At 44.6% G+C, this 12,262-nt stretch overlaps 1 protein-coding gene across 1 annotated transcript in view; it reads right to left on the reverse strand.

Annotated features, from left to right (window-relative positions):
• Positions 1 to 12,262, reverse strand: part of UMODL1 (uromodulin like 1) — a 50,532-nt gene that overhangs the window by 18,334 nt on the left and 19,936 nt on the right. Inside the window, exons 9-14 of the mRNA XM_077790896.1 lie at positions 11,467 to 11,579; positions 8,772 to 8,991; positions 5,290 to 5,427; positions 3,587 to 4,207; positions 1,763 to 1,813; positions 412 to 524 (exon numbers count right to left, since the gene is read on the reverse strand). Of these exons, the coding sequence (XP_077647022.1) occupies positions 412 to 524; positions 1,763 to 1,813; positions 3,587 to 4,207; positions 5,290 to 5,427; positions 8,772 to 8,991; positions 11,467 to 11,579 (1,256 nt within the window). The remainder of the gene's footprint in view (positions 1 to 411; positions 525 to 1,762; positions 1,814 to 3,586; positions 4,208 to 5,289; positions 5,428 to 8,771; positions 8,992 to 11,466; positions 11,580 to 12,262) is intronic.

Below are 12,262 nucleotides of genomic sequence, written 5' to 3' on the forward strand. Positions count from 1 at the left end.
AGAAATCACTCCCTTTCCAGATATGGGGCTACAAAATCCAGGATGATTACAAGAACTGACAAAGGATAATAATAATCATACAGCTAATTAGGATAGTGCTGTTCAGGGCAAGGGTATCAGAGCACTTTGCTAGTTCTATTACCTTTCCACCACACCCCAGAGGAGATCAATAATTCAGTATAACCAGGTATGAGAAGGAGAGAACACGGAGGTGCCAGAGAATCCCAAAATCCTGATCTTCCTCTAAAACACAGCTGCATACTTACCCTGCAGCCTCAGGCAGTCAGGGGAAGCCGAACCTTACAGGTGTGTCAATGGGCACACATGAGTTATACAGGCTTTGGTGGGGAAAAACCATACACAGGGTTTTATTGAGACAGGTAACAGGTCACATCCTTCTTTACCACTTACTTCATCAACAAAGAGCTGTGCAAAGGTTTGATTTTCCTCACTGCTGTTATTGCTAAATCCTGGAGAGTATTCCATGTTTGTTATCCGAACTGTGCCACTGAGTTTCTGGAAGGCTGCAAGGTAAGAGAAAAAGACAATTTCTATCCCATGTGCTCTATGGGCTGCAGTCCATGGACAGTTGTGTTACAGTGTCCAGCATCCCTGGCCACATGCATTCACTCATAGCAGAGGCAGGCCAGTCCTCTGAAATGTAGCCCAACCCCCAAAAGTCTAAAAAGAAATCCTCCAGCATCTTAGTGTGCTCTGTCCGAGCTCCAAAAGCTCTCAAGAAAGGCAGTGACCTCCTGGAGGTCTCACATCTGCCAGCTCTGCCCTGGATGCTCGGGGATGTCTGGAATGTTGCTCTATCAGGCACTGGATTTGCTGTCCCAGGCTCAGCTGGCTGTCCCACCAGTCCCTCCAAAGGGAAACCATTGCAGCACCAAATCCTCCCTGCAGCCTCAGAGGAAGGCTGGGCTGCTGCCTGAGTTTACACATCTACACTTTGGACAGCTGTGGTGGGATGAGATGAATCCCAACAGGGTGTACCCTTCCCTCCTAGTTCACATCTGCTGAATGACATCAAGGCAGACCCAAACATTTGTGTTTATTTCCTGATTTCTCAGTGTTTCCCAGTGTCTCTGGGTTTGGCGTTGTCACTACAGACACTGAAGTGATCAGAGAGCAGAGAAAGGGCTTCTCAAGGCATGGTTTGTGCCCCTGGCATCCATTTAGTGATGACTGCAATCATCCAAAGCTGTGACCATTGCCAGCAAATTGCCTTCACTCTGCCCCCAGCTCTTAACAAATCATCACTCCTGGCACAGCAAAACCTGATGTTTCAATGATTTATACAAATACAGGATTTTCTTCACTAAAAACCTCAAGAACTTTATCATCTGGCTATGAATTCAGTTAAAAATTCCAAATCAAGTCACCAGTCTTTACTTTCTGGTGCAGCAACCTGCTCTCCTCCCTGCACACACCTGACTGCACCTCCACAGGGTATCAGGCACCAGGTTCCAGCTCTGAGACTGTCTGACTCCTATACTCAGTTTTAATCTGCCTTTTTAGCTGCTTTCTTTGAAGCAGAAGGAATTCCAAAACTCTGCAAAAACTCCGTGGACCACTTTACACCCAAGTTCTACTCATATTGGGAAAATAATCATTTGGACTAGGATAGGTGCTGAAGGAAAATAAATAGTAATCAGGTAAAGCTTTATAGGGGAGGGAAGAAATGCCTGCTTGAAGCAGGCCACTGGAGGAGGGCTCCTTTATCCCAGCTTAATTCTGATCCCAAAGGAATCCTTACCACCAACAGTCAGATCAAAGGATTTGGGCTTGCTTTTTGCCATGGCTTGTCCTATCATGTGAACACAGGCATTCATGGGATAAAACACATTCAGTTTTAGAGGGGAAAATATTCTGAAAAATTCTCAAATAATAGTATTTAAAAGACCAGACTATGAAGAGTTGTCTGAGGCTGAGCCTTCAGGTCAGAGATGAGGCCACAAGGATGAGCTGCATATGAAACTTCACCAAAGATGGGCTTTTGCCCTCTGAATTTCCTGAACCAGGCTAGTGAGATGCTACTCTGGTGGTTCTTTTTCTTATTTCTTAGGCATAATCCCTTCACAAGATTCTTTTCCAGCAAAAGCATTTGGTTGAATATTTGATTTCTCAGGAATATAAAACAAGTTTTTATAAACTGAACTCCTTTTGTGTAGAATTCTTCAGGGTTTTTTTCCAGCTGGGAACAGCCTTTATGTGGCTTTTTGCCAGTTAAAATTACCTAATTTTATGCTTAATTTTTTTTCATTAGAAAAACCCCAAGCACCATTTTTAGGAGGAGAGAAGACAGTAGCTGAGCAGGGTATTGACACAGCTGCCCAGGGCAGGGCAGGATGACAGGAGGGGACACCTGGTGAGCAGGGTTGGGGGGACAAGAGAAGCTGGAGAAGCAGCAGAACGTGGCTGAAAAAGGCATTTTCCAGGGAGGAAGGAATGGGGGAACATCAGAAGTGGGGCTGGATGAGTGGAAACCACCAGGAACACGAGATCACAGGGGAGGGGGAGATAAAAGAGCAGAGGGAAGTGTGGCTTGGGATCAGAGAGATGTGGAGGGCATGAGAGACAGAATAAAGACTAGCAGAAGAAAAACTGAAATAACCAAACTGAACAATGACACAGTACAGAAAAAAATATACATTGTGATGGGCAGAGACAGCAGCATTCCTATCCCAAACAGAACTGTAATTTTAAGACCAAATCTGACTCTCTGAACTATGATTCAGCTCCAATCAACAGAAAAATCCCCTAATTAGCTGCAACACATCTACCCAAACCCAGATTAAACCTTCACCAGCCTTGCTGCTCTCAATTGCATCTCTTGAAGCAGTGTCTCTCGGGTTTCCAGGCAGCTCCTGCCTCACAGGGGATTTACAGAGAACTCTGACTAATCATCCCCTGCTGAGAGCAATGGGAAGACATGTCCTTTTCCTCCTTGGCTCCCTAAATTAACTCCACAGACAGCTGCTGCAGATGTGTCCTGGTGCCAGAGGCTGCAGGAAAAACCAGGATGTGTGGCAAAAGGACGAGCAGCAAATGTTGCCATGAGCCATGCTCAGTGCACTCTTTTTTTTACGTGCTTCCTCCTCTTGGAGTGAAGAAATGTAACATCAATAAAAGCAACTGCTAAATTGCCAGGAAGAGGAATTGCTTTCACAAGCTGATTTAGCAAAGAGAAAGTGCCAATTTCTGCAAAAAATATTATTGACATAGAAAAAATTGCAGGCACCAAGAAAATAATTTTGACATTGAAAAAATAGTTTTAGATGCCTTTTTATGAGCTCCTAGCGAGGCTTTGCTTCTCCCCCAGGTGAATTCCCACACGTGCAGATCCCACGGGATGAGTACTCACTGTGGTTCTGGCTGGGGGCTGGAGAGGTGCCTGGCAAATCTGGTGACCCCAAGGCTCCAGAGTGTCTCTCAGACCAAGAGCTGTTCTCCCTTGCCACCTGTCCATCTGCTCTGGGGGTGGCAATGCCAGCGGTCCCTGTGGCCAGCAGAGCTGCGGTGGGGCCACCTGGAGAGCTGCCTTGGGGCACAGCAGCAGCTGTGCGAGTGCTGCTGGCACCTGAGGCTGCTTGATTTGGAAAGAGCCACAGGGAGCCCAGCTGCTCCTGCCCAGCTGCGCCCACGGCTGCGTTTGGGACAGCGGCTTTGGCCACCAAGTGTGGGCTCGTGGCCACCGTGCCCACGGCCAGCGCCCTGCTGGGGGTCACCCCCACGGCCACGGGGCTGCTGGCCCTGCTGGAACCCATCTGTGGGGCCAGATCCATCTGTGAGGCCAAACCCATCTGTGGGGCCAGGCTTGTCTGTGGGGCCAGGCTTGTCTGTGGGGCCAGACCCGTCTGTGGGGCCAGACTTGTCTGTGGAGCCAGACCCATCTGTGGGGCCGGATCCGTCTGTGGGGCCAGACCCGTCTGTGGGGCCAGATCCATCTGTGGGGCCAGGCTTGTCTGTGGGGCCAGACCCGTCTGTGGGGCCAGACCTTTCTGCTGAGGGGTTGGAGGAGCGCTGGTGGCCCTGTGGGACGCCAGTTTGTCCCCCAGGGCCGGCGCAGCAGGGACGAGCGTGGCGGCGCTCGACGTGAGGCTCATGGTGGCTGTGGGAGCAGGGCCTGCAGGGCTTCTGCCTTCTTCAGGAGGCAAGTCTGTGCTGGTTCTCATTTCAGTGAGAGGAGCCACAACCTCACCTGCAACAAAATAAACACACCCTGAAATGGGGCCTCTATTGTAAATGCAGGCGAATTCAATGGGAAGAAATAACGATGTCTGACTCAATTCAGAAGGCTGAATTATTTCTTTATTATAGCTGTGCTAAAATACATTAATATACTATATAAAAAGGAGGATACTAAAACTACATACTACTTTCTCTGACTCTATCTCACAACTTGTAACACTTTGTCTCATGTCCAGCCCCAGGTGGGTTGGATTGGCCATCATGCCCAAACAATCCTCACCAGAATCCAACCAAGCAATCACTCCAAGTAAACAATTCTCCAAACACATTCCACATAGGAAAAACAAGGAGCAGAAATATAAATTGTTTTCTCTTTCATTTCTTTCTGTGCACCTCTATGAAGCATCTTGAGAGGGAGAGAAATGTGCTTGCTGCAGGCCTCAAACTGGATGAGGAGGCACCAGGACCTGGACTGAAAATGGCACCAAGGGTGCTCAACCACCCCTGGCAGCATTAAAAAACAGGTCTTGTCTGGTCATGAACAGAGTGAAGAACATGTGATTTTTATGGGGTTAAATCTGATTTGGGCTGCTACAAAGAAATAAATTTGATTCTTGGGTCTCCTGTTCTGGTTGGCAAAGCTGTGGATCAATTTGGTGGGAGTACATCATTAGCCACAGACATAGCAAAAGAGGGAAAAATATTCCTTGCACTTATCAGGCTTATCAAGGAAGATCTCAGGGAGATTTCACCTGAATTTGTTTATTTATACAATAAACCTAATACATATATATATATATACATATATATATATATGTATATATATATACATGAATACATATATATATACACACACATATATACATAGTTAGAGACAGGTCACCCCTTCAGCCACAGACTGCAAAAGTGCAATTATATGAAGAGATGCTATAAAAGCAGATGTAAAACCCCACAACTTATTCCAATGTTTCATGGCAAAAAAACAAAAACAAAAAACCAACCAAACCCAAAAAAAACCAAAAAACAAAACAAAACAAACAAACAAACAAAAAAAAAAAAAAAACAAACCCTACATGCCAGCCTTTTTCTCACCCTCACAGTTTCTTCCAGGTCGGGATGGATTGGTATCCATGGTTGTCTTGCACCTGCACATGTAGGAGCCCATCAAATTGATACATTCTGCCAACACAGAGCAGTCATTCTCAGCTTGGGAAGCACATTCATCCCAGTCTGTGGGACCAAAACAAGAACAAGGGTCAGACAGCCTCCCTGCTGGCTGCATTAAGCTAGAAATAATCATTAAGTAGTCCTTTTTTGATTTACTTATATGGTCTTCTTTTTTCATAATTTACTTGTCAGCCAATCTTTGAGTGATGCAGAACACTATCTGTTTTATTATTCTCTTGTTCTTGTATTCTGAAAAGTAATTTCTCTGAGTAAAGACTTTTTAAATCATTGTTTTTAGAGGTAAACACATGCTGTAGGTTTGTACTACAATTATATCAAAATCACTCACTATACCAAGTTCTGTGTACAGCACCTCCAGATATATGAGGTAATTAATAGATCTGTTACTACTAGCTACCGGTAGATAAAACATTAAATAGAAACTTAATCCAAATAATCTTCTGCTTCAAATGAAAAGTAAATGCTAGTAACTCCCACGGGAAGCACTATTCTGTTCTTAACAGAGGAAGTGCTAAGGGCAAAATCTCTTTTTATACAATTTTTCTTTTCAAAAGTAATGCTGTAGAACTGTGACCCTCTTTTTGGTCGTGTCAGAAAAGACATCCTGATTCATCAATGCAAAAAGATGTTCTAAGGATGTTCCTTATGTCTGATTTCAGGTGCTCTGTATCAGTTAGAGATGCCTTTTTATGCAGTTATGGACCTATATTATTGCTGAGTCTCTTCTCTTTTGAGGGATTTATATCTGGAGTCTTGTGTTGCCATTCACACCCTGTTCCAGCAAATCTTCCAGGGCTGATTTAGTCCTTTGGACAGGAATAATTCCTGTGAATCCCAGGTGAGCCCTCCCTATGTGACTGCCTTGTGCATTCACCTCCTGCCTCAGGGCCTGAAAGAGGGAGAGCAGCAAATGAGGCTAAAAACTGTGTCTTGGAACAAATAATCTGATCAGAGGCTAGAAAATTGTTCTGAATAACAAATTAACATAAGTGCTTGTTCTGCAAAACTTGCAGATTAATGATGGTGATTATTTCTCTGAAACAAAGGAACATCCTATTCCATGTGCATGCACATACACACACTCATCTTTCTGCTTGCTTTTCCTTCCTTCTAGCTAATATTTCAATTCTTTTCACTTTGTCATTGGGTAATTGCTGTGTCCATGATAGTCTCCATTAGACAATTTCACATGCCTGTGGCCAGCAGTTGCATATTATATTCCAGCCTAAGCCACTTAGAGGGAATGCAGAAATATGCAGGATTGACTGAACACCAGAGATTAAATCTCATTAATTCCTAACTGTGCTATGAAATAATTGTGACCCTTGGTGGCTTCCAACACCATCTGAGAGATACTAATTGTCAAATCACTTACATTCACTGCCTCCATTGTCTCTGAGGGTTTCCTTTCTCCTCACTTAGCACAGCTTTTAAAGCAAATTCCTTCACCTCTGATGGCACATTCAATAATGCATCAGGTCAAAACACTGGCACTGACTGGTGCATCACTTGTGCACTTACACACACACACACACAACACACACACTGCACTATTTTCCTCTCCAAACCATCACATCCCAGCCAAGGTCTGTTCTGAACTCTCCTTCTGCACTCTTGACACCTCTCTGGCCCTTCACATTTAGCACTTCCCTACACACACCTCAACCAACACTCCTAGTCCAAAAATTATTAAAATGCCACCTTGGTGTTCACTCTGATTACCTATTATACACCTGTAAGGGGTGCAAAGGATAAAAATCTGTGAGATTCCTTGCCAAATGAAGTTGCAGATGCTAAAGATTGTTCTGGTTTGATGGGGGAGATTCATGGGGGATAAACAAATCCAAAGAATTCACTCTGGATTCAGGGAGTTCTGGAGCTGAAAACAGTTGCTGGCTAAGGGATTATTTATGGGAGGTGATGCCTTCTCCAGGAAACTGGCTCCTGGCTGGGACATTGTGCTAGAAGGATCTTGGGCCTGACTCAGCACACATCCCTTTCTCTTCTCTTACCATGCCCCACAAAACAGATTTTATTGTCTCTATTCATCACAGCAATAAACTTAATAATTTATGGGCCTTCAAAGAGATCTGATCCACTCCCTTCAGTTGTGCTGTCCCTTCTGACTTCTCCTCCCTGCTTTTCACAGTTGACTGGACTGTCACTAAGCCAAGCACAAAGCCTGGTTCTGGCCAGGCTGCAGGGAGGATCCAGGGACAGGGTTTGGGTGGATTGATTGTCAAAGGTCATGTCCTGGGGCTCTCCAGGGTCAGGAAGGAAATCACCCCATTATATAAATCCTTCCTTTGTGTGTTTCACTCCTTATTTTCCACTTAGGAAATTCATGTTGAAGAAACTCTCTTTGGGTAAAGCTAAGAAATAAACCCCTTTTCTCAGCCCCTAAGGAGGAGTGGAGGTGTTGGCTGTGCCCCTGGATAAGTGTGGTGCTACTGGAAGCCACCAGGTTTTCTGCAGCTAAAGTGACAGTCCAGAGCCATCACCTTCTTCTTCCTCAACCTCTTGGTCCCAGGATCAATAACATTTACAAAATATTTTGGCACACATCAGCCTCTTGCAATTCAGTCTCAGCTGCCACTGTGTTATTTGTAGCCTTTAAGTGTGATTTGTCTCCTGTTTTTTTTCCTGTCCTGTTGTTCTTAACCTGCATATGCTCTGCAACTCCAAAGGGAGTTTTTCCTGCTCAGAAAGGCTCAACACACTAAGAGAGAATAATAACCCATTCTGTTGGCTTTGGCAATTTTCTGAACTCTGCTGTCTCTGCCAGCTGGGAAACCTGAGGACAGAACTCAGTCCTTTGAAGATAAAAGTGGTGATTACTGAAGATCAAACAAAGGCCTGGTTTAACATAAATTCCATGCATGCTTCTGCAGTCCTATTCACAATAAGGACATCTGGGAATTCCTCTGGCTGGGTTTCTAGAGGGAAGATGTTAGATTACTTAAACCTTGGCCCAAATATAGTCCCCCTATCTTGGAACACAAAACTGTCTAGAGGCAGTTCTGGGATCTAAAAGCTACAGATATTCCACAGTAATCCTGTCTGCCATTCAGCTCGAGAAAGATATGGCAAACTTCCAGCTGGGGCAGAGTGGAGAGGGAGGAAAATGAACAGGGAAACCAAGGGCTCCACTTGGGTTAACCACAGTGAGGAGAAGCAGTGCCTGCAGGTGCCTGGGGGCAGCCAGTGCTCCTTTGTCTGACCCTTCTGGGCTTATGGATAAAACCCCTGGAAGAATTCTCACATCATGGTTTTCTATCCAACCACATCCTTTCTTTTTCTATTTTGTGAAGAATAGTGGTCATACTGCACATGATCAAAACACAAACACTGCTTTCTTCTTTGAAAAGAATAATAACAAAAATCACCTTTCACTGCAGTGTTTTGCTGATCCACCACAAGCACAGAGCCATTGTGCAGGGAGGAAAGCACTGGGGCAAATGTGGATGCATCCACTGGAAACTTGGGATCCTGCACGGTGATTCTGAGCCTCACAATGAGGCTTCCTGCTGCCAGGGATTCAATCTGCACTTTCAGCTTCCCAGATTTGTACAAGGCAGAAATGTTGGGTGGAAATGAATTTTCAAGCTGAGCAAAGAGAAAGAAGCATTGACAATTAGGGAGCCAACTTTAAATATTTATGTAAGCACAACATAGAAGATGCTGGAAAAATAAAAGTTCCAAAGTGTTTGAGAAACCTTATTTTTCAGAGATTACTGTAATGCAAGTCTCCTTGGTGCAACCCTGCTGAGAAGGACTTGGAGGTGCTGGTGGATGAGAGGCTGGGCATGCCCTGGCCATGTGAACTGGGACCCAGAAACTCTCTGTGTGCTGGGCTTCACCAAAATCAGAGTGGGCAGCAGGAGAGGGGGTAATTCTGCCCCTCTGGCCCCCCTGCAGAGCTGCCTCCAGCCCTGGGGCCCAGCACAGGAAGGATGAGGAGCTGCTGGAGCCAGTCCAGAGGAGGCAGCAGGATCTGCTGTAGGAAATGCTGAGAGAATTGAGATTGTTCAGCCTGCAAAGCAGAAGGCTCTGGGGAGACTTAATTGTGACCTTCCAGTACCTGAAGGGAACTTACTGGAAAGATGAGGCAAGACTATTTACAAGGGCCTGGAGTGACAGGACAAGGGGGAATTACTTCAAACTGACAGAGAGTAGGGTTAGGTTAGATATCAGGAAAAACTTCTTTTTGCTGAGGCTGGTGAAGCCTTGGCACAGGTTACCCAGAGAAGCTGTGGATGCCCCATCATTGAAAGTGTCCAAGGCCAGGTTGGACAGGGTTCTGAGCAACTTGATCTGGTGGAAGAAGTTCCTGCCTATGCCAGGGGTTTGGGACTGGATGATCTTCAGGGCCTCTTCCAACCCAAAACATTCTGTGATTATATAATTCTATGATAGCTCTGAAAACTGTATCCATCTGACCACTGGTCTTACAAACCAAGTTCCAAATTTTGGCTCAAGGGTGAAGAATTCCCCCTGGCCCTTTTTGCCTGCACCAGAGCTGAACTGTCCTGGTAAGTGCATGCAGCAGAGCCTTGATGTTATCTCTATATGTCACATATACATTTTGTTTCATTTACAACTGTGGGCATGGCTTTAGTTCCCAGGGAGCATTTGGAACTCTCCAGTTCAAGCTCAGTCTGAGTCCAATAATAAAGAAACCTCAGGATGAGAGCCAAGAAAAATGGAGATGGGTAACTCCAAAAACCGTGTTTGAGACAGCCCAGCTTCAAGGCAGCATCACAATTACATCATGGTTAATTACCATACCAGTGAGCAGTCACTTCAGCTGAACAAACGGCATTGCTCTGAGCACTGAAGCTGGCACACTGCTGTCAATATTTGAGCTGTGCAGGAGCTGGCAGTTTCACCTTACATGTTCAGCAGGCAGCTTCTTGCTTGAGCCTTTTGTTCCTGCATACACCTCAAATTGTGCCTTTGAGCACGAATCCAGAGCCATAAATCAGCACAGTTTTGCTCCCATTCAGTCAGAGCTTGCTCAAAAAGATTCCTACAAACAAGCTGTGTAGCTGGTCTAAGCTCACATCAGGGTAGAGAGGCAAGAAAATGAGGAGAGAAGAAACAAGAGGGGGATGTTGTGCCCACAAACACCCAAGGAGGCAGAAGCAACACAGATGGGCAGTGCTCCTTTTTCTTCCCATCCTGATGAAGCCAATCAGGTCTGCATTAATCTCAGAGAGGACTCACTCACCAAAATGTTCCTACACACCAGAAGTGAACAAATTGCAACTGTGGGAAATAAAGCCATGTGAGGAGGTTCAACTAGAAATTTCTGTTGGACAAATGCCTCTTCTCTGCTGCTCTTGAATGTATAGCTCCATTATTGTTTTGGGTTTTTCTCTTGCATTTAAATTCACACATGGTTACCCTTTGTTTTGGGGAAGCCTTGTGCTGGGTGGAGATGCCAATTCCTCTGTATGGGCCCTGTTCTGTGCAGCAAAACTGTAGGAGATTGCTCCATCTGAAAACTCCCCCTTTTTTGGGAAGCTCAGAGCTGCCACCAGACATCATGACTCAAGTTTTGTTTCTGGCTGATTACACCTGACTGTGGAGAGTGGCCACATGTGCAGGCAAGGAATGGGGCTGGAGAAGAAAGGCTGATCCAGACACTTTCCCTGAAAGAGGAAAGAGAGCAGGCAGAGAACTATTTATTTGAGAGGAGTAAGACATTTATTGAGCAGACTGTGCTGAAATGAATGCCAGGAATGCCATTTCAATAATCCATTTGAAAGCCTCAAGTTAATTTACTGTGAGTTTATTGCCAAATTAAAGATCCACTGAAAGGAGCCTCTCTTGCATGCCTGCATTTGTAATTCCTTCACTCTTCTGCAAGGGAAAATTCTCACTGGCTTCATTGCTAACAAGGCCAAGGGCTTGATCTGTCTGGTGTGTTGTAATTATAAAGAAAGGTCACAGGAAATAGAATGCTGATTTTGAAGGAATATTTCATCCAGGCATAAAATCTTCTATTACATTAAATAAATTGTACATTGAAAAAAAAAACCCAAACATATGTATTACACAGAGATGTAGTCATTTTACCTCTGTAAGCAACAGCCTTGAAAATTCCTCATATGCTAAGCTGCTGGAATTATGGAAATCATCAGTGAAGTTGTAGTTGAGAATCCTCATAGTAACAGCAAATATCTTGGCCTCTGTAAAGCACAACATTAAAATATGCTGACAAAATAGGAATGAATTCAGTTAAAATTTATCTATGTGGACCAAAATCTCAGTTGATGGAAGAAAAGAGGTCAAGATTGAGAGATTTTGGTATTAAATAAATAAAAAAAAAAAAAAATCCAACAGGCTTCTACAAGCTTCTGATACATTGAGAAGATGCACTTATATCAGGTCTAAAGAGATCTTTTGGTGCCTAATTGCAACTGCATGAGAGCTGGGTATACACATACTTTATGTGTGGGTTTGCACATACCTGGGTCTGGCCCTACATAACTCCTGCCTTGAAGCTGCACCCAGGGCTGAATTACTCATGGGCTCATCTCTGGCCTACCAGTCACAGTTTTTATTTATTTCTTTTCCTGATCTTGGTAGTGGGGATAGTAAATATATTCTTAAACTGAAAACACAACAAAAAGCTGTGCATTCCCCTGGTGTGTGTGGTGAGCCCTGACAGATACTGTACAGAGCACAGGAGCCAAAACCAAGAGCCAAGGAATCTATAACTGCTTTATCCTGTATAAACACTCCCAGGCTGTTATTCCTTGGACTAATCCTTGGAAAATTTTCTTTTTTCAAGGGCTCCAACTTCATACTCTGAAGTCCAGCTCTCTGTTTTCGTAACCACTAGACCTCCTGCTATCCCTCCACAAAGAGA

This window comes from Lonchura striata, chromosome 2 (assembly GCF_046129695.1).
Source record: "Lonchura striata isolate bLonStr1 chromosome 2, bLonStr1.mat, whole genome shotgun sequence".
NCBI classification, from domain to species: domain Eukaryota; kingdom Metazoa; phylum Chordata; class Aves; order Passeriformes; family Estrildidae; genus Lonchura; species Lonchura striata.